The sequence below is a fragment of the Fundulus heteroclitus genome, unplaced genomic scaffold (assembly GCF_011125445.2).
Source record: "Fundulus heteroclitus isolate FHET01 unplaced genomic scaffold, MU-UCD_Fhet_4.1 scaffold_55, whole genome shotgun sequence".
NCBI classification, from domain to species: Eukaryota; Metazoa; Chordata; class Actinopteri; order Cyprinodontiformes; family Fundulidae; genus Fundulus; species Fundulus heteroclitus.
This window is the reverse complement of record NW_023396978.1, coordinates 1,983,068-2,004,424: the sequence shown is the minus strand read 5'-3', so window position 1 is coordinate 2,004,424 and position 21,357 is coordinate 1,983,068. Positions and strand designations below refer to the sequence as shown.

The 21,357-nt window shown below is 42.4% G+C and overlaps 1 protein-coding gene across 1 annotated transcript in view; it reads right to left on the bottom strand.

The window, feature by feature from the left end:
- Window positions 1-965: 965 nt before the first annotated feature.
- The window catches only part of fosl2 (FOS like 2, AP-1 transcription factor subunit), a 26,504-nt gene continuing 6,112 nt past the window's right edge, over window positions 966-21,357 (bottom strand). The window contains 5 exon segments of the mRNA XM_036132822.1: window positions 966-3,710; window positions 5,791-5,898; window positions 6,008-6,259; window positions 8,516-8,665; window positions 15,554-15,652. Coding sequence (XP_035988715.1) covers window positions 3,138-3,710; window positions 5,791-5,898; window positions 6,008-6,259; window positions 8,516-8,665; window positions 15,554-15,652 — 1,182 coding nt within the window. The 3' untranslated portion in view covers window positions 966-3,137.

The window sequence follows — 21,357 nt, the reverse complement described above, 5'->3', positions numbered from 1 at the left end:
TTTGAGTCACTTAATTCCCCCCTTAGTGATAATAATAATAATAATCATCATCATCATCATCATCATCATCCTAAACATGTGTGCACCACATGCTGAATAACTTAGAATATTGTTTCCTGAAATTGTAAAACTCATGCCTCATGTTTCATTGACTTGGGGCCAAATTCTCAGAGCATTTTATTGTTTTTCGTCTAAATCGGCGAGCTGCATAGCTATGGCAGATGAATATCAATGTTTATGCCGACAATTTTCAGATTCTTATGTAAATGTTTACTTGCAGTTTGTGAGTCAGGATTTGAGATTTTTCAATGCGAGTTCTTGAAAAGGTTTTTTCTGCTTTATTTCACTCATATGAATCTTTTTAGCATGGTAAAGTGTCTGTATATTGGAAATATAGAGGTGTAGTGGGGGAGTTGTTACTAAGTTTTCAGGACACAATGCCTGATTTTATTTCCCCACTCCAGGATAGTTTCTATATCTTTATCTCTGAGAGTATCTCCCTTGATTTACAACACAGATAAATCAAATATAGGCTGTTGTTCCTGATTTTCTGATATTTTCTAATTGTTTACCTAGAATAGACTGGCAGCTTGTTTTCAGATTTTTAGAACCATCTTCATGAAAAGGATTTTATGCCTATGAACCTTTTTATTGTGTAGAGGTTTCTGTATTTTAAAAATGCAGACGTGGAGTGATGGAGTTCTTTATGCTTATTCAGGACACATAATCTGTTTCCTCGCTTTGTCATTATTTTTTTGTATTTTATCTCTAAAAGCATCACCCTTTATTTTGCTGCGCTGTACCTACAAGGCAAATGTATATCCTGAAATATCCCGTTTTCTGCTCAACGGCTAAATACTTTTCTGTCCTCCTGAAAGCAGAAATTGGATTTCTAGTTTTGACACGATAAGCACGATCAAAATGTCAACCTTCTGTTACCTGAATGAAAGCATGAAAGCAGGCGGTTGCAAGAAGAAAATTATTTTATTATTACTCTTTTAAATTAACAAACACTGCTATACATATTGCTGTTTTTATTCATTTTGAATCATTTTAAACAGTTAAAGCATTTGGGGTGGGGGGAGGGGAGAGAAGAAGAAGAAATCATAGTTCAACAGGCGACAGACAGCAGATGACATGTACAGCAGAACCTCTACAGTCAATGGCTTTTATTACGTGTGTTGAGGGTTGAGCTCCAGAACGTTCTCACATATAGACATTTAGAAGGTTTTGGTTCTCAGATTGTGTCTTTAAGCTGTCGAGCCAAAATGAAAGACACCTGCTGGATTCAAAACAGCCAGCCAAACTAAAAAAAAATCACATTTAAAACCGCAGACGAGTTCTCTCCAAACAAGTAACAGCAGCTTGGATTGGTTATCAAATGTAGTCTTTCTGCATTCAGAAGCATCTTAAACTCCTCTAATTAGAACGGGAAGGGGGGGGGGGGGGGGTTGGTTTCAAACCTCTTGACGTTAAAATTATCTGGAATGTTTCAAGTAAACAAAAAAATAAAAGGTAAATATCGCCTGATCTGTCAGTGCATGATAGCCCAAACCCTCGTCCCTTTTAACATGTACAAATAATGAACAAGAAGTTCTTCAAAGTGTTCGCTCTTTCACGTCAGACCAGCTGTAGAGAGAGTCTTCTTCATCCTTTTCCTCGTCCATCTAAAGTACCTCCTGCACCCAGAAATCAGCCCATCTGAGTGGAGTTTAAACATCGTCATAAAAGTGACTGGTTTACAAACACCATATAACCTATACATATTTATATATATATTTATGTATATATATATATATAAACAGGGTTGACATCATTTGGCAGCTGGCAACAGTCTGGACCACCGTGGCTTTTGTTCAAGTTGACCAAAAATTCCTCTTTTTTTTTAAATTTTGGACAGAGACCGATGGAACACGGGATTACACGTGCCGAGAAAAAGCAGATTTGGCTTTTTGAAACCCACGCTGCCCCTGAGAAGGCAGTGGCGGAACAAAAGGATGTTTATTTAGAGAACGAAGCAGAGGAGGGTTTGGTTTTTAGTTTTTTTTTGTTGTTGTTTTTGGTCTTTTTGGAAAAACAACTCGTTGTGAGGAAATTAAATAATTTTCTTTTTTTTTACCCCCTTTCTTTTTTTTTTTTAGTACCACCTTTGCCACAACCACTCTTCACAACAGGGGTTCTACTAAAACACGTGAGAGAAAAAATCCCTGACATCAATGTAAATCACATACACTTTGTCCAAAAAAAAAAAAAAACAACAACAAACAAACAAAACAAAAAAAACATTGATAAAAAAACGGGTTCAGGTACAGAATCACCGAGGAGGAACAAAGCACACAATACTACTGCAAATTCAAGCCACTATGGCAAAAAAGAGAAAGTATTGAGAAGCTAGTTGGCTCAAATTCTCTGTAATGCTGAGGAGGAGGTCACCCTCGGGTCACCCTCGCAGATTTTTAAAGGAGGACAAGAAAAATTCAATCAGCACAGGTCATAAATACACTGAGAGAGGTGGAGATAATATGAGAGAGTGAGACCTCTGTCCTGAATTGAGTCAAAAGAGTCAAAGAGAAATAAAATAAAAAATAAAATAAAATGATAGTCTTCGCCTCTGCAGAAATCCCAGCAGAATGCTGACCTCGTTTGGTGATTTGTTGTCGACTGATCGGCAGAGTGCGAGCGTCAACCGCATGGCTTTTTAGGTGTTTTCAGAAAAAATAGATCAACAAGTCGTTCTCTGGATGATGTCACATCAACATGGCTGTGTTTTGCTTCTTTTTCTTTATATTTATTCCCCTCCCTTTCTTCGGTAATGTCAGTAAGTAAATCAACACTCTGGGGGTCGAAAATGCCGAAGGGATGGCGGATGACTGCACACGCGTCGATGGATACAAAAATGTTCACGCTGAAGGAGAAGAAGAAACGCGGTGTAGCCCTTATGGGTCCCCTCTCCCTTCCCCTCTCACGCAGAGGGGGAACCGGCTCACGCGCTCAGCTTGGTCTGGACTTTTTTCAGTGTGCTTTAGAGAGACCGGACGGTCTCGGGATGGAGGGGAGGTCTGTCCTCGTTGTTTTCAACCACAGTGTTTCTTTCCCAGTCGGGGCCTCGGCGGCCCGCCCCGCCCCACCCGGCTAGCTCAGAGCGCCAGGAGTGTGGGTGAGTTGAGGGAGTCGGAGGACTGGTCGCCGCTGCTGCTGCTGCGCCGGTGGGCTTTGGAGCAGGACTCGGAGGAGGGCGAGGGGCTCTCGGGCTCCATCACGTTGGGATAGGTGAATATGAAGTTTTGGGCGTTGTTTGCCGTGGCTGCCGGGGTGGACGCCACCACCACCGGCGTGTTTAGGCTGTCTCCGTCTGGGCAGTACATCCCGCCGCCGACGCCGCCGCCGCCCCCCAGGCAGATGGGCTTGATGACGGAGCGCTGGGGTTTGCCCACCTCGTCCTCCATGTCCTCGGGCTCCTGCTTCACCACTACCTGGTTCATCTGAGCCCGTGCGTTCATGCCGGGGCGCATGGTGAGCTGCAGCGGGTTGCACGGATGCTGCTGCTGCTGCTGCTGCTGGTGACTGGACTGCTGGTGGCGCTCCTCCATGGGCAGCTTGCACACAGGGTTGTGGGCGACCAGCATGAACTCTAGCTTGTCTTTCTCCTTCTGCAGGTTCTCGATCTCCTTCTGCAGGTCGGCCTTCTCCTCCTCCAGCTTCTCGGTCTCCTGTTCAGAGAGAAACGTGACATCAGCTCGAATGTTATGGCACGACAGGAAGAAAATGCACTAATAAAAAAATTATTACATTTAGAAATATATGGATAAGTAAATACAAACTTTTCAAATAAACTACTTTTTTGTTTGAATACATTTTTGAAAAGAAGTGTGTGTATATATATATATATATATATATATATATATATATATATATATATATATATATATATATCTATATCTATATCTATATATATATATATATATATATATATATATATATATATATATATATATATACTTTTTATCATTCATTATGTCTATTTTATACACTGTTCCTTTTCATGTATAACTGCAATGGATATTTCTCAACATTCTTGGTTATTTCTTCAGATACAGATGCAAACATTTTTTAATTAATATATTTACATCTTACTTACACACACACACACACACACACACACACTGTATTTTTAGTTCCCTTTTTGGTTTAATCATTCCATTTCAATATAGTGTAATTCATTTGTGTTCCACTGCTGATGTTTTATGCATTATATTAATTTTATTTATTTATGTAAATATGTATTTTTTTTGAATGAAAACTTGCTCTCTATATTTATAAAAGTATGTTTTTTTATTTTGTTTATATTTTTAAAAATTTCCATGTTAAAAGGCAATATATTGTAATTTTTTTGGCTTTTGATTCTTACTATTTTTGTTTTTAATTTTCCTGTATTGTTATTTATTTAAGTATTGTTGTAGACTTATTTATTTTTATTCAGTTTGTTTATTTTGTATATTTAAATAGACAGATTTGCTTTCGTTTATATATTTTTTTTACTATTTCTCCCTCTTTTTCCTTTTATTGTTGGCTCAGTTACTGATGCATATTATATTTCTGTGTTTATTATTTTTTTACCCTTTATTTAACATTCTTATATTCAGCAAGTCTATTCTTTAGCTCACAACCTATGTTTCATGTTTTTTAATTGTTTGACTTATTTATTCTTCTTTTTATTTAACACATTAGAATACACACACACACACACACACACACACACTTTATAATTTTTTAAAATTTCCATTTAGATTTTTGTCCCTAATCTTTTTTAGCGGTAGCTAGCTTCTGCTATGAGCCACGGCTGATTTATGGGCAGAATTGGTCCAGTCTGAATTTGACAGTGACTATATAGAAATGAAAGAGAGTGAAGGCAGTAATAAGCAGCACCAACGTAGAGCATCCTTTGTTTAGACATTTGGAGACAAAACTATCATAAATCTGTGCAATGTCTTTTTATTCATTCAACAGAGCCCCCAGACTGTTTCTGTGATTTCCTAATGAGCCAAAAGAGGGCAGTGTTGATCTGCTTCAGATTTTTATTGTTTGTTGTCATGAGACCTTAGGGGCCCACACCATGCAACCTGTTAGCAGTCCGCCTCACCCTGAGGGTTGCTTAACCGGGGGGGATGCCATCTTCCTCAACAGTTTGACAGAAATGTGTCAAATAACACCGCAAAGAAAAGGGGGAACTGCTTTAGGACGTCACACCGACAGAAAACGCTGCGGACTTTGACTCTTGTGCAATGGTATCAGGAAGTCATTCATAAAGCCTGACGTGAGTCTCAAAAGTAAATATTTCTGCTAGATTTCCCTGGAAAGCTTATATTTCCGGAGGAGTGAAAAAAAAAAAATCAGGTGTGAGAATTTTTTTTTTTTTTGGTTTCGTTGCAAGATGTTTGAAATGTATCTCTTTACGCCCAAAGGCTTGCGTCTGCAGCCAGCTCCACTCCAGGTTTTCTTCCTCCTAGATGGCCTGACAAGCTCAGCCTCTCTTTAATTCCCCTAATTAGTCCATTTAGGTGCCGTTACTGTCTGCCTACGAGACAGCCCAACCTCTGTCTGCAGGCGGCGCGAGACAAAAAAGCTTTTCAACGCCTGTCATCTCTTCAGTCAGAGCCTGCACTTAAAGAGTCAAACCAGTCTGGCGAGGTTGCAAAAGCAGGAGTGGAGTTCGGGCTTCTCTACAGAACGTCTGGGCCACATGCCCCGACAAATAATTCTGCGCACTGATCATCTGGATGCGACGCTCACCCCCTGCAGCATCTCCGTCAGCTCCCGTCTGCGGTTTCTGCACTTGGCTGCGGCCAGCTTGTTCCTCTCCCGCCTCACCCTCCTTTTCTCCTCTTCCTCCGGGGTCAGCTGCGTTCACGAGTAAAAAAAAAAAAAGACAGAAAGAAAAAACATTTAAAATAGGTCGTTGGATCAGTAGACAGTGCGACTGTTAAATAAAACCTTCAGGCTGCCTCACCTGTTCCTCCCTCTTACGGCGTCTGAGGTCGCCGGTGGAGCGGATGACCCCGGGCCGGGCCAGCGTGTTGTGAGCCAGCAGCCCCGGCCCGTTGGTCAGGTGATGCCCGTACGGGTGGGAGCGGGAGTACGGGTTGGACATGGAGGTGATGACGGTCGGCTGCACCATCCACTGCAGGTCTTGGCTGGTTGTGATTGCATTGATTGTGGGGATGAAGGCACTGTTGGAGCCAGGCATGTCAACCCTGTACTTCTACAGAGAGAGAGAGAGAAGAAGAAAAAAAAGAGTGGTGAACAAAAATGTCACTATATTTGGACAAAGCTCGTCTTCACTTCCAAAGGATGCGTCCTAATTTCTCTGCGCATCTCGTCTTGTAAATTTGCTGGAAGCACAAATGTGACCGACGCCTCCCGCCGTTATTAAATTCGCACATTTTCTCATGTTTAAAAGCGTCTAGTAATGATTCAATCCACGTCGACTGTAACCCCCAGAGTGGAACGGTGACACATGCGGTGAATCATGTGGGAAAGCCCAAAGGTGTCCAGCGCATCTCGTCGTTCTACAAAAAAAGGCACGATGATGATGATGAGACCGTTTCAGGGAAGCGTCTGCTCCCTGAAACGGGGGCCCGGTCTGCTGCACATCTGGAGGTTAGGGGAGGATTCGTTGGAAGGAAAATGCAATCATTTGTGGAAAACTTTTAAGCCCAAAACAGGCGCCGATCTCATCCACGGGGGTGTCTCCGGCGGTATCGAGAGAGGGCAGTTTCCACCCCTGGCCAAGCCAAGCGCTCATCAACAGAATATTTTTATGAAGAGGAATTAAAAAAAAGAGAATGAGCACATAGTTGAAAAAGTTGTTTTTTATTTGCTAATTAATCAAGCTGCTCCTTTTTATGATGTGCAACTTTTGAGTGTCCTTCCTTTATAAAATACAACAATGGCACTTAACTGGAAATTCATTTTGGATGTTTGATGTGTTTTTTTCCTTTTTCCTGTGTGCCACGTCAAAATGATCAGATTAGTCCCCATCTGGCTGGTCACCCGTTCAAAGCTTTCTGGACTCGCCCCTGTCTCACAATGAAGTCCAACTGAAGATGCAGCTGGGGTTTTTGTTAGGTGTCTACGTTACATACACACTTTGACAGTTTTCCGAGCAGATCAGCGCTCCTCCACAGATGGAGAACCCGTCAGCTGCGCGTAATTTACGCACGTCCCGCGTCTTCCCCCCCGTGTTATTCCCGACTTTCCGTCGGATATCCCGGCAGTCTATTGGAACTTTGTTTATAATAATGAGTCACTGTGTACGAGATTCGTCCAGCACGTGTGAACACAGCTCAGTTCCAGTAAAAAAGGGGGGGGGAGGCAGCCAACTGGAACAAGCCGGGAATTCTTATGTAGGCATTTGCGACGGAGAGAGAGAAAAATTCCTGTTAAGCAATAAAACAAGCCCGGATGGATAAACTTCGCTGCAGAGAAATTCCTTGGAGTCATTACCAGAAATGCCTGGACAGTGATAAAATATGCAATTGCTCCAATAAACACAGAAACAAGAGGCCATGTAATGGGAAACAGGCAGTGATTGATTACAGGGCGATAGATGCGGGCCAAAAGTCGTTTACTGTAAGGTTGCGTGAGCCTGACGCCACTTTTCCACAGAAGTGCAACAGAGGTAAGACCGGGCAGTGGGGAAATAACATGCTTAGTACTGGCTTTTGGATCCTGTTTTTATTCAGAAACGCACAAACACACTGCTGTGTTGAGTTAATGCCCAGATCCCGTTGTCTTTGTTTTTTTTAAGCGACCCACTGACTGGCATTTCCTCGGTAAGGAAACGTTTGCAGGCTTTTGATCGTCCTATTTGTGTGAGCGGCTTCCCGCTGGAAGGAAATGTGCCATGTGCGGCCGGAGAGCCCGTCGCATCCAATCAGACAATCTAGACACGACTATAACAAGAATAAATAATAAATATTCGACATTCGACGGTCCCCAATCAGAATCTGCTACAACCGCAAGCAAAAACAAAACAGCAAAGCTGCTTTTTTTTTTTTTTTAAAGAGCGTCTCTCCATGAATTTACTCGGCGCCGCACGCGCCTGTTGCATCCAGTACGCGCTTTATCTCCGCTCCGCTCAGGGTCTGCCTGTTCTCCAAAGATAAAACGCGTAAAAATGGATCTCAACCCGGCCAGGCGACACGAGGGGAGCCGCAGATTTACAGACGGAACTGAATGGATGTCATCTGGAAATCAGAGGCTCGAATCCATGTCGGTCTGAAGAGAAATTAAATCGCATGAAACGCTCTGTTGTAGATAATACACGCTTTGTCTGCGTGCGTAAAATCCCGATTTTCCGCCGACAGACCCGCGCGTAAGATCACATTTTCCAACATTTTTTTTTAAACCATCTGTTCAGTCATCAATATGGCGATTTATTATTTACAAGCGCTTAATAATTGTAATAATAAATGCGTTCCTAGAGGGCGCCTGCAGCTGCTGCGTTTTCTCTCACCTGGTAGTTTGAGGTAGAGATCGGACTGCCGATCGTGCTGCTGCCGCTTGTGAAGGACTCTGGCTGGGCCGGAGATGTGCTGCTGCCGCGGGACGAGGTGTCGTAGTTCCCGGAGTAGTCCTGGTACATGATCCGGGAGAGAGGAAGATTTCAGGGGACTGTCAAGAGCTCTGGAGCTTTTTTTTTTCCTGATTTTTTTTCTCTCCTCTCTTTCTCTCTCTCACACACAAATTCCCCCCGCAGTAAAAAGGCACCAGCAATAAAAAAAAAGAATCCTCTGTTTGGAGATGTTCAGGTATCCAAGAACGAGTTGGCAAAGTGCAATTAATACACCTGATCTAAAACATCTTACAGATATTGCAGGTTGCGCCAGGTAGCCCTGAGAGTAAACTATGTACTTTTTGTGCTTTCAGGTAGACTAGGCTATCAAGGATCCTCTCGGGTGCGCAAACTTTAGCCTGAAGTCAGCAGTCAGAGTGACTCAGGCAGGTTTTTTAATCTTCTGAATATTTTCCGCCGCCTTGCCTACTTACTCTGCTCTGAGCTCTCTCTGCCGCTCACGGAACACCTCGAACTTTTTTTTTTTTCTTTCCCTTTTCACCCCACTTCCTAGAGATGACTCACTTCAATGGCACTAAGAAGAAGCGCGACGGCTTTTCAACACCAACGAAACGGCTGACGTCACGGCGGGGCGTTGCCAACGTTCAGAAAGGGGGAGGGGTTCCTCGCCTCTCTCCTCTCTCCTCTTGTCTTCTGGATCTGCGCAAAGAGAGCGGAGCTCGTTTTTCTGCCGCCGGACACCAGAGACCAAAGATCCGAAGCCCGGTTTACGGTCAAAAGCAAAGGGGTTTATTTTTGGTGCCGGTGGACGTCAGTGATCTACTGTGGATTTCACCGTTTCTGTCTCACTTTCTTCGGCCCATTGACGCAGGTTTCCTAAAATGGGCAGTTGCGTCAGAGAGCGCGTGTGGGTTTCCTTGGTAAAAAAAAAAAAAAAAAAAAAAGAACAGAACAGAAAAGAAGAAGGCGTCAGACACCGGAGGGATTCCCTCCCCTTCCAGCAGCAGTCCGTCGGACCCAGAGCTCTCAGAAAGCGCCCCGGACGCCCGGGGTCCGGTTTCGGTCCCTCATTTGCGAAAACTTTCAAACGGTGCCAACTTTAAAGGCGCTGTGAGGTTTCTGGAGTCCTGACAGGTTGTGCTGTGCGCTCCGACGCAGGCAGGGGCGTCTCAACAACGTTTTGAATGGTGGCCTCACAAAAATAATTTGGGTGTCCGCATATATAAACATAGGACCATCTTGGGCTGGTGTCAATGTCTATATTACAATATAAATACAGTAAATATGCAGTAATTATGTTTAAACAACGATTAAGGTGGGTGTGCATATAAGTTGTGGCAAACGTCGTTCTTTTAAAAAAGAATAATTTCATACATTTACATCAAGGACATCTCTTAGTATTCCAGCCACTATAAATATACATACGGTCACTATGAAGATCAGTTACAAACTATTCAAGCACATTATTGACTTTATATAGATAAATACCATATAGAATGGGAGAAAAAAATTGTTTGATCCAGAACTGCATTTGTAAGTTTACACCCTTCCAACAGCATTAATGGTCTAAGGGTCCCTGCTTTAAGAGAGAGAGAGAGAGAGAGAGAGAGAGAGAGAGAGAGAGAGAGAGAGAGAGAGAGAGAGAGATCTGCAAACAAATCCAGAAAAATTAATTTAAATAAGAGTTCTCAATTGAATATCATTTGCTTGAGTGAATTAAGTAGCTATCCCATCAACCAGCAAAGCACCGGGACCTCCAGAGACTAGTCATGTGACCACGAGACACACAAACAAGTCCCGTCCCTTTAAGAGTGTACTCAGCTCTTTGTGTCTGTAAAAGGCACCTGTTACAGGCACAACCTCTGTCATTTAAACCTCTCCACCACTTTGGGAAATACCAAAGAGCTGTCCGAGGATGCGAGGGACCTGCACGAGGCTAGATCACCCGCAAGAAACAGGCAGCGGTGATATGTTTAAAGATAGAAGTAGAGGATTACATTCACCCTTGCTGTGCCAATGCAAATTCTCCCCTCGTGAGGTGATTATGAGAAAAGTGTGGAATCAGGCCAGAATGAGAGGAAAGAGCTTGTTAAAGATCTCAAGGGAGCTGCGACCACAGTCCCCAGCGAAACCATTGGGAACGCTTATTTCCAGATCCTTGGATGAATGGATATTTCTAATGAATAGATGGATGTCTAGCAAACATGGTGGTTTACTGGCTTAAAAAAAAAGTAAAAAAAAAATAAATAATACACATTAGCTTACGTTGTTGTGAGTTGTAGAACATTATTTATCACTCGAGTGTTGAGTTGTGGGTCTTTTTGTGTTGGTTCGGGACTTTTTGTAGATTCCAGCGTTTAGTGTTTCTGCTCACTTTTAGATTTGGTCATGTTCTGTTAGCTTTTGTTCATGCTTTTTCTGTGTTTCCCCATATTCCTGTTGCTCAGTTACATTTCCTGTTGCATGGGCCGCACAGTGGACTGGTTGTGAGCACTGCAGCACTTGCAAGCGAGAAGGTGCCGGGTTCAATCCTGGACAGAACCTCTCTGCATGGGGTTTGCACGTTCTGTGAGTACATGTGGGTTCTCTGGCTTCTTTCTATTAAGCTAGATTAACTGGTGTCTGAGTTGCCTTTTCGGGGTCTTTGTAGCTGCTTGTCTCTGTAATGCACTGACAATCTTGCTCAGAGGGTACCTTGGTACCTCGTTGCCCTGGACCTTTGGAGATACACGGTTGTTGCGACCCTGCAAGGATTGAGTCGGCATCAGAAAATGGATGGATGCCTCCAGCTACTGGTTCTCCTCACAGCTGTTTTTAAATCCATCCCATCATTCACCTGCTTTCACTCCATCATCAGTCTCTTCATTTTCATTTTAAAAGGACAACTCACCCCCGTGCCAGAGCTTCACTCCGGCCACATCTAATATCTAAAAGATGTGCTTAAAGGAGGCGGTGAAGGCTGGGTGTGGTTGGGGCTACTAGAACAAGATAAATAAATGCTAGATAAACTAACTGAATGCTAAGCTAATAAATTGCTACGCTGAAAAATCAATAGAAAGATCGCAAAGCTTGCGATTTCACCTCCATCTCGCTACTGAGGCATGTACAACACGGAGCCCCTCTTATAACATATCCTTCAACCCAAAGTATGTCAGATGTATCTACAGCAAGCTTAGGTGCATGTCTCACACATCCTCCTTTGTTTTTGGTGTTTGGAAAATTACAATTATCTTTGAAAACATTTTTTTTTACGTGCCCAAGGACTAAAAACTGTAAAATTGCAATTACTTAACCATTACTTCGTTGTACTTCGCACGCATAAGAGAAACTTGGCAGGGCACCCTCCTAAATCCGCCCCTGAAAACTTCATAGCAATAGCGGTGAGTTCCATTATTAAATTAAACAAATATTAGCTGGGATAAAGTGTCTTAGACGGTGAAAGCTGTAAATAAGTAGTGAAGATGGGATTGATATTTCTCCGTTAGTTCTCACTTGCCGTTCTGTCTTGTGTACAGACTTTCAGTGGAGACTAAGAAAAATCAGAATGAGGAAGCAAGTTTAATTGGCTGTTTCTAAAAAATCTCCCATGAATAACTGTTACTAACTTGTTGAGATTTATTTGCATACCGAGAGTGCATAAAAATGCAACCCAGACTCAGGCACAAGCAACAGAGATGAATAAACTGTAGTGGCAGGTTTTAACTATGACTGTAATAACATGTATGACATTATATATATATATATATATATATATATATATATATATATATATATATATATATATATATATATATATATATATATATATATAATGAATTGTGTGCTTTGTATGTTTACAGTAGTAAATTGGTCTAGGCGGCTTAGTTTGGTTCTGCTTTGGGTCGGCTCCGATTGGACACACAAGTTTAGGGACACCAGTGGGTCTTTGTGTAATTTGTCTCAGACCCATTGTGCGTGATTAGGAGAGAGCGGTCAGACGCAAAGCGCCGGCACTGATTAGGTCAACACAACAAACGCGGGAGCTGAATCTCTGTGAAATGTGGGCTAATTGTAATTCGGACGCACCTCATAAACAAGGGCACGGCGCCCAGAATGTGACACGTTCCCCGATATAAAACGTCCTATTAAGAATAATCCAATCTGCTACGGTTCCTATTTTAATCTGCATCACCACAGCCGGGTGTTCTGAGCTCCTGAAGCTCCTTCCAGCGGGAACATTTGCCAGAACCAATCGCCCTGGTGAATAAAAGTTTAGTTATTTACTTATTTATCTTCAAACTGGTGTGTGTGTGTGTGTGTGTGTGTGTGTGTGGGGGGGGGGGGGGGGTAAACACATACACACAAAATGAATTAAATTGACTAAAAAATGTCCTCTTTTATAAATTAAGACATTGAAATGTTGACTTATTTGCATAAATAAATATTATGTTATGCCCTACAGGATCATGAGGAAGAGACAGGGTGTCAATAACTGTCCAGGAGACAATCAACAGCACCCCTCCTGTGGAGAGAAAGGCCTAAAAGGTCACTGCTACAGAAGAAGCAAATAGTTTGGTAGAAAAATGTACAACGACTACAGACAACCTTGAGAGAATTGGAAAAGAGAGCCAATTTACGGGTTTATTGGAGAGTCATATGTTGTGGACAGAACCTGTATTAAGAGCTTCAAGAGCCACAACGCAAAAATTCAGGACATGGATCACAGCTTTCACAACAATCCTTCTGTTGGGCCAGGAGAAGAAGAACTGGACTGTTGCTCAGTGGTCCGAAGTCCTTTTTTCAGATGAAAGCAAATTTTTGTATTTCATTTGGAAATCAAGATCCCAGTCTGAAGGAACAGTGGAGAGGTACTGAATCCACGTTGCTTGAGGTCCAGTGCGAAGTTTTCATATAGTCGGTGATGGTTTGGGGTGTCATGTCATGTGCTGGTGTTGGTCCACTGTGTTTTCTCAAGTCCAAGGTCAAAACGGCCCTCTACCAGGAAATTTTAGAGCACTTCATGCTTCCCTCAGCCAACAAACCTTATGAAGATTCTGATACTGTTTTCCAGCAGGACTTGGCACCTGCCCCCACCGCCAAAAGATTCTGACTCAAACCCGTGAAGAATCTGTGGAGAATTGTCATGAGGATGAAGATGAGCGACACCAGACCCAACATTGTGGATGAGCTGAAGGCAACCTGGGCTTCTTAAACACCTCGGCAGATCCACAGGTTGATCAGCGCCATGCAGCACTGCATCCATGCTGTACGTTATGCAAAAGAAGCTCCGACCAAATATCGAATGCATATTCAATTCAAGTTTGATTATATAGCACCAATTCACAACACATGTCATCTCAAGGCACTTTACAGAGTCAAATTCAAATCACACAAAGAGATTGGTCCTTTACAGAAGCACTGATCCAGGAATACTTTCTATGTTGGAGAGGTAATGGCGGTCTAGCTCCATAGCAACACAGTTAAGCCAATAGGCTCTCAGCAGCGATGTCAAGTCCCCCTATTATTGAGCTTATTTTTTCCTGAAGTCCCTTGTAAATTTTGTGAGTTGCTGGTTTTTTGGGCTACAAAATTAGCGACGAGAAACAAGACCTATACAGAGACCTGCGCACGTTTCTACATTATATACAGTGTGAGTTTATATGTTTTAGACATATAATGTCTAAAACATCTTCCCGCGTACACCCATATGCCAACCCCTCCCCGCTACCTCACTGACAACCATCTCACAACCAGGAATAGTCGCGGGATGTAGAAAAACAGCAGCATATAGGAACGGAGGCTGCAGTACATTGCGGTGGTTTTGCTTGTTGCGCTTGTTTTCATAGAGATGGTCGGTCGCTTGTTTCTCTCACAAGATCTGGCAACACTGGCTCTGAGCCAGTTCTCCAGTCAAGAGGATGAAACAGATTGTTGCAGTAAAAGCCCAGCCAATAGCTATGTCTAGGAGACAAACAGGGTTAGACTCTGAGGGACAGGGCAAGCTGTATCATCTAGATGAAGTTGTTGACAGCAGTAGCTCAGCCCGACCTGGCCTCCAGGATAATGCACAGTGCACGGTTATGCTTTTCAGTAGGCCCAAATTACTGCATCAAGCCATCTTTAAAATTGGTCTCATGTAATTTTCTCAGAAACTGAATCTTGGGTTTTAAAGGCCGTAAGCCAGTATCATCAAAATCAACAGAAAATATAGAGTAGCAGGTTTTTCAATAGCAATACTGGAAAAAAATGCACTTTTTGATTACCTTTGAATTTACTGAGATGCAGCTGAACCTCTGCTCTGAATTTGATCACTGGCAGCTCAGAACACAAAACGTTTCCATTGCACTGCAGCGCTGCAACATGTGAAACCTTGGCAGAGTTACTAGGAGTCCTTTTTCGCCGCATTAGCTTTTGACCCTCGCTGTGATCTGCAACCATGCAGCGAGTGTGCTGCTGTTCCCCAGGAGCAGAAAGCGTGCAGATGTTTAATAAATCTCTATTTGAGTGATATTAATTCATGATGAATGCTTAGCCTGTAACATGCCAGCGGCGAAGCTTTTTGAACGGGAGCAGTGTTGCTAAGCGACACAGTTTCTGCTAAATTGCTCGAGGGGAATCTAATCAGCCATAGTCCTATAATAATTAATGCCTTAAATATCATCTGAGCTGCTGCTGGCGGCAAAACACGGTTTGATGTTGGTGACAGGTCCCAAAAAGAGTCCAAATCTTAGGTTTAAGTCTGCGAAAAAGAAGCGCAAACACATCAGACTAGAGCCCATCCAAGGGGGGGGGGGGGGGGGGGGGGGGGGGGGTCACGGTCAGGTCAGGTGAGAGAGAGAGGCGCGTGGGTCAGCGCGCGCATTGAGGTCAGCCGATGCGCAGCTTGTGCGCCACTGACGCGTCGATATGCCGCCATCACACATCAGAAGGAGTGAGGCGCACGGAACATCTCCTCCAGGAATTATACGCGGCTGTCAGACTGCAACACAAGAGGCTTACCTGGCCGCGCGGCGGGGGCTCGTGACGCAAGCTGACTCGTGCCGGAGGACGGCTCGTGCCTAATGCTGCCTTCAGGTACCGCCTGATAAATCCCCAAACCTGGAAAGTGCAAACAAAGGCCAGTGTCTGTTCTAGGAAATAGAAGCCAGTAAAATCGGGTCAAAAAGAAACAAAGAGCTCTGCGGCTCCAGAAAGTTTGGTTTGGGTCAATCAGGTTTGGGATGATTGACCCTGATAAACATGGAGTGGCAGAAGTGTGTGTGTGTGTGTGTGTGTGTGTGTGTGTGTGTGTGTGTGTGTGTGTGTCTGCACAGAACACTTTATTTTATCCAATTACAATTCATGTATTCAAATGCTTTCAGCTTGTTTATGAAGACATAATCGTGTGACACGAAGAGTAATTTCTAATTAAAAGAAGTTCAGCACAGACATTTATGGTAGAAAAAAAAGCAAACAGGATGAGGGAAAGCATTTTATGTTTTTTTTTGTTAATCTATAACTATATTGTATGAATTTCTGTCAAGTGATTTATTGTATTCTTTTGTACTTTAAAATTATATAAACAAAAAGAGAGAACGTGCAGCCCAAAGTATTTTTTTTTGTTGCTTTTAAAACGTTATTATTGTTAAATAATGTAAAAGCAAAAAATAGAGGGATGAAAAGTATTATACCATGATCAATAAACTTCAAACATTACCTAATTAAAGATACCAATTTATCCTTACTGTGATGTTTTGATATTTTTTTTTTCTCCTTAGTTTAAATTGCACTTCTGCTGATGGTTAAAGGTTTAAGTTGGGCATTTGCAAATCTTGTTAAAGAATAATTAATTAATAACAAAAAATTCCAATCAAGCCACAGTAAATGGTACAGTAAAGATATTATCTTTAAATGATACATCAGGTCATTCCTAGTTAAAACCTTTGTACTTATTAACTCAGAATGTTCCTGGTGGTCAAAACCTAATAATAAATGGTCACAAAATATGTGGTTTATGATTCCCCAGAAGAATGCCAGCTCCTTTACTCACTAATAACACAGTTTGACCATTTAACATAGAGATAGAAGTCAACTGTATGCCAATCTGTGTCACTTTGATCAATGGGGCCTCATGATTTTTTTTTAGAAAACACTTTCAGATCTGTAGAAGAAAATTAATTAAAAGCATTAATGCACCTTACACTTCTTGGCCTTTTGTCTTATTACAGCCCAAAACTTCAATACATTATATTGTGATTTTGATGTTGATCAACACAAAGTAGTGGATAATTGGAAAGATAAAGGAAAATGCATTGCTTTCATTTATGTCTTACACATAAATTCTGGCCACGTTCTGTTCCCTCATTCCCACATCATGGTGCTGCCACTGCTATGTTTCATAATGGGAATAATTTCTGGGTGAAGTTCAGTGTTAGTTTTTTTTTTATACAGAACTTTTTGCATGCAAACCTAGAAGTTCAAATTTGGCCTCAACTCACAGGAGCACGTTCTTCCATACGTCTGATGTAGGGTTAGGGTTGGGGTGTACCCTACAATCACTTTCTTTCTGCCACTCTTCCACAAAGGTCTAATGTGTGAGCACACGACCAGTGATTACCCAACTGAGACGTGGATTTCTACAGCTCCTCCAGTGTTATCTTGATGACCGTGTTGTGGTATAATTGCAGTCATGCCATACTCTTTCCATGTCCAGTACAGATTGACTGTGAGATGTTCAAACGCTTGGGATGTTGTTTTATAATCTAACCCTGCTCTAAACCTTTCTACAGCTTCTCCTCTGACCTCTCTGCTGCTGTTTCTTCTTCTGCATGATTCTGTAATTGTCTCTAACAAACCTCCCCAAGAGTCACAAAACCACCGGAGTTATACTGAGAATACATCAAACACAGATTGACTCTATTTACTACTTCTTAGATGAAGGCCGTTGGTGGAACAGTATCTTATTTGGGGGAAATCAGAGTAAAAGGGAGTGAATACATATGCATGCCACACTTTTCAGATTTTTTATTGGATTACTTTGCAACTACACTGTGTTGGTCCAGTACAAGGAAATACATTAAAGTTTGCGGTTCCAATGTGGTATAAAAAAAAAAAGTAAAACATTTTAAATTGTGTGAAAACAGTTCCTCCTGTCTGTTGTGACATGTAAATACATAAAAAGCAATTTACAAATTTTGTAGCAGAAAGAAAACACTGCATGTTCTCGGAAAACAATAGTTGAATATTCAGTACCGTTTTCTTTTACAACATAAACACTAATATTGCACTGAATTGGCAAGATAGCTTCATATTTTTGACAGTAAATTGATTTAAATGCAGATGTGTGTGTCGAGGGGAGTTTTCCAGATGCTGCGAGGCTGTGTGCAAGAATCCCACCCCGCACCTGCAAATGGGACTCATCCGCAGTGGGTTGCCACCTCTGACTCATTTTATTGCTTAATAGTTCAGGTGTTTACAATGAGATCAGTGTCAGTGAGTTCAGATTTTTTTTTTTTTTTTTTTTGCCCTTGCCTTTCCATTGTTTTCTTTTGCCCATAGCGTCATTCACCTGTCATAATGTAAAACCTTAGCCTGGATAATACTCAGCGCGATCAGCATGGCTTCTCTCTCAGCTCAGGTGCTGTCAGTGGGACCTACGTAGGCACCAAAGTGCTGACTCAGACTGTGGAGACTGGGTTAAAGAGCAATCAGGAGACTGACGGTGGGTTTATTATCATGTGAGTAGCCTGCTTGCACACATAATGCTCCTGCTTTATTATGCAACACTGCAAAGAAACGGTAACGCGTGTCTGCAGCGGAAAGCGGGGCAGATTCAGCGTCGAACAGCAGGTTGTCCTGCGTGTCCTTACTCGCATGTCCTCCTCATCTCAGTGTTTTGTGCAGGTCAGACGTTGAAATAGAAATCCAATCACGGACCACCAGCTGTGCAGGAGCATGGCACCAGGAAGCGGGTGATCTGAATTAAAACAACCCTCCATCAGCGGTTTCATTTACCCGTTGCCTTGGTGACAGATGCAGAGCAGTCGACTTTAGCAAATCAAAAGGGATAATAGGAATGTCCATGACCTCCAGAAAATGACTGTGGGGAGAGAAATACGGAGTCTTCGGATGGTGGCCCTACATTGTGATCAATCGCAGGAAGAAAAAAAATAGATCTTTGGGTCATTTTTATTTTTTTACAAACAGGTTAAAGTACCCATCTGTTACCCACTTTTTCCCTGCTGTTGTTGGAGAATTCCCGGCTCTGATTTGACAAACCTGTCTTTTTCTCGGTATTTCTGCCGTTTCTGCTAGTGTGATGAGATTTCATGACAACTTTGAAGTTGTGCAGAAAGGGGAAAAATATCCACAACAAGAAGTTTCTTAATTTTTGGAGGTTTTCCTGGCGTTATCCCTAATAATTCTTTCCCCCTTGTTTTTCTTTGAGTCCAAGGTGACCTGGCTCTACATTAGATAACGAGGAGCTCTGTGATCCGGAGGGAGGTCACAGTAAACCCACTACATCAAAAATGAGTCTCTTCAGAGGGTCTGGGCATCTGATTAGGAGAGGTGTCTCTCCATCTGGAACTGCTTAGCATCCATAAAATTGGAGCAGAAAAATGTCCTGCACAGACCTGTTGCAAACATACAAACCCCGGGTAAGATGGCTAGATAAAAACTGCTGAACTTTGACATTGTGACAACCAACAGAGATGGTGGAAAAAATGAGCGCTCCAATAACTGTCATACATTAATGGGGGGGAAATAAGGGGTACGCCCCATGATGCAGCTGCTTGCAGGAAGCCGTCTTAGTAGTGATTTCTATCAGCACCTCACATCATTTCTGAGCAACCACCCATCTTTACAGCATTGCTTCAGTTCAGGTTTGCAGCTATTTGTTTCCGGACAACTCTTATCCCCCAGCGGCATTTTGAACAGGCTGAGGTGTGGACTTTGAGTGGACCATAGCAACGGCTTCATTATTTTCTTTTTCCTAGATTTATATGTTTGGGACTGTCTTTGCTGTGACACAGTTTGTTCATGTTTGTCTTAGCGACTGCAAGGTGCCCATCCTGCAGATGCGGAACAAGCCCCATTCATCACCCCTGTGCCACTGTGTTGAGAGTTAATATGAATAGTTTGTTACATTTGGTTTTCCCCAAATATACTGTATCTATCTAATCTGTCTAAGGATATTGTTCCGCTTGTCCAGATCTGTGTTCATGGTCACTACAGATCCTTCTCAGACACTTCTCAGACTTGTATGTTCCTATACTTAGCAATTATTCGATTTTAGCAACAATTAGGAATTAAAAATAAATGCTCTTTTGGTCTTCAAGAAAATAAACTGATGTTTTTACCTAACTGCTCTGAACATTTTCACTAAACAGGATTCATGTGAATATGTAGGCAGCCAGTAAAATGGAACAATCTGGTTTATTTTGGTGGTAAATAATTTTTTTATGACGATGTTCAGGGGTATAGATTATGTAAGAGGTTCCATTTCCATCAATATCAGTCAGGGCTAAAGGATGAGGAGAGTTTTTCCTGTTGGGCTGAAATGTGTCGCAACCTGAAACCTGCCTACACATCGCTCCATCTGGATGTGGAGAAGACTCTCCCTTTACTGTAAACAAACGGTGAAACTTCTCTTCTTGTGAACTTAGACTTAGACAACTTTATTTGTCATTTTGTATGCACAGAGTGCGTACAGAACGAAATTTCCAAGCCTTGACCTGGATTGTCCTCTTTACCTGAAAACTAAGAGCAGATCTGCAACTAGAAAGGGATTTTTTTTGTTTTGTTTTTTGCCTTTGCGTTGTCTAACTTGAGCTTCGTCTTCAAACTCTTACTCTATAATTTAACCCCACCTTGTTAAGTCAGGTGAATTGCCCGCTCTGATACCCAGAACCTTCCAATCACTTCACTCGAGTGATTCTTGACAGTAACTTTAGCAGCTTTAAGGTATCAGTTCCTGATACAATGGAAGGAAGTGCGTCACAGAACGCTGAAGCTCGAGACAAAGAAGAACGGAACGCGGCTCGGGGTACAAACAGCTCAGCGTAAGAAGGGGAAGTGTTGATCAAGCGTGTGATGGAAGAAGTGAACAAATAACAGGGTCTGAGAGAAGAAAACGAGTGGTCGGGGGACTTCAGCCACCTGCAGCTCACAAACAAGCAGGACCCTGACGTTCCTTCCATTTCTACTAAACGGCTTGTTTCTGAATGGAGGAAAACAAAATTCCCCTCCCCGCTTCACCTCGACGCGAGAAGCCGAGGAGAGGAAAGTGTTGGCTGCCTGACAAAAGTGGCTTATCGTTATGTTTTGGTCCTCCTGCGAGTTGTTTTCCTCGTCGTTGGCCCAAAACAGTCAAATCAAATAACAGCGGTGTGGCGCTCGGTAAGAGCAGCAACAGTTCTCTCACAATGGGCCGGTTTATCTCCATCTGTCAACAGGGTTGTCAGACTAATTTATGAGCACGCTGGTCTGAGAGCAGACTCTGGGCTGTGCAGCCAGGAATGTTATGGATTTTTGGTTGAGAAGTCCCGCGGTTGTTGACCTCAACCAACAAACATATGCTATACAGTTGAAAGCTGATATTTACATACACTGGATAAAAGATGCATAATAGCCCCTTTTTTTCCCCCTCACTCTGACATGAAATCAGACCAAACCTTTCCTGTTTCAGATCAGCTAAAATAACCAAAATTACTAAATGCCTAAACGCTAAATGCCAGAATTTTGGTAAAGTCCAGATTTGATTTCATGGCTTTTGGAAGCCTCTGATTATTGAAGCTCAAATCACAATATCTGAGTTAAATAAA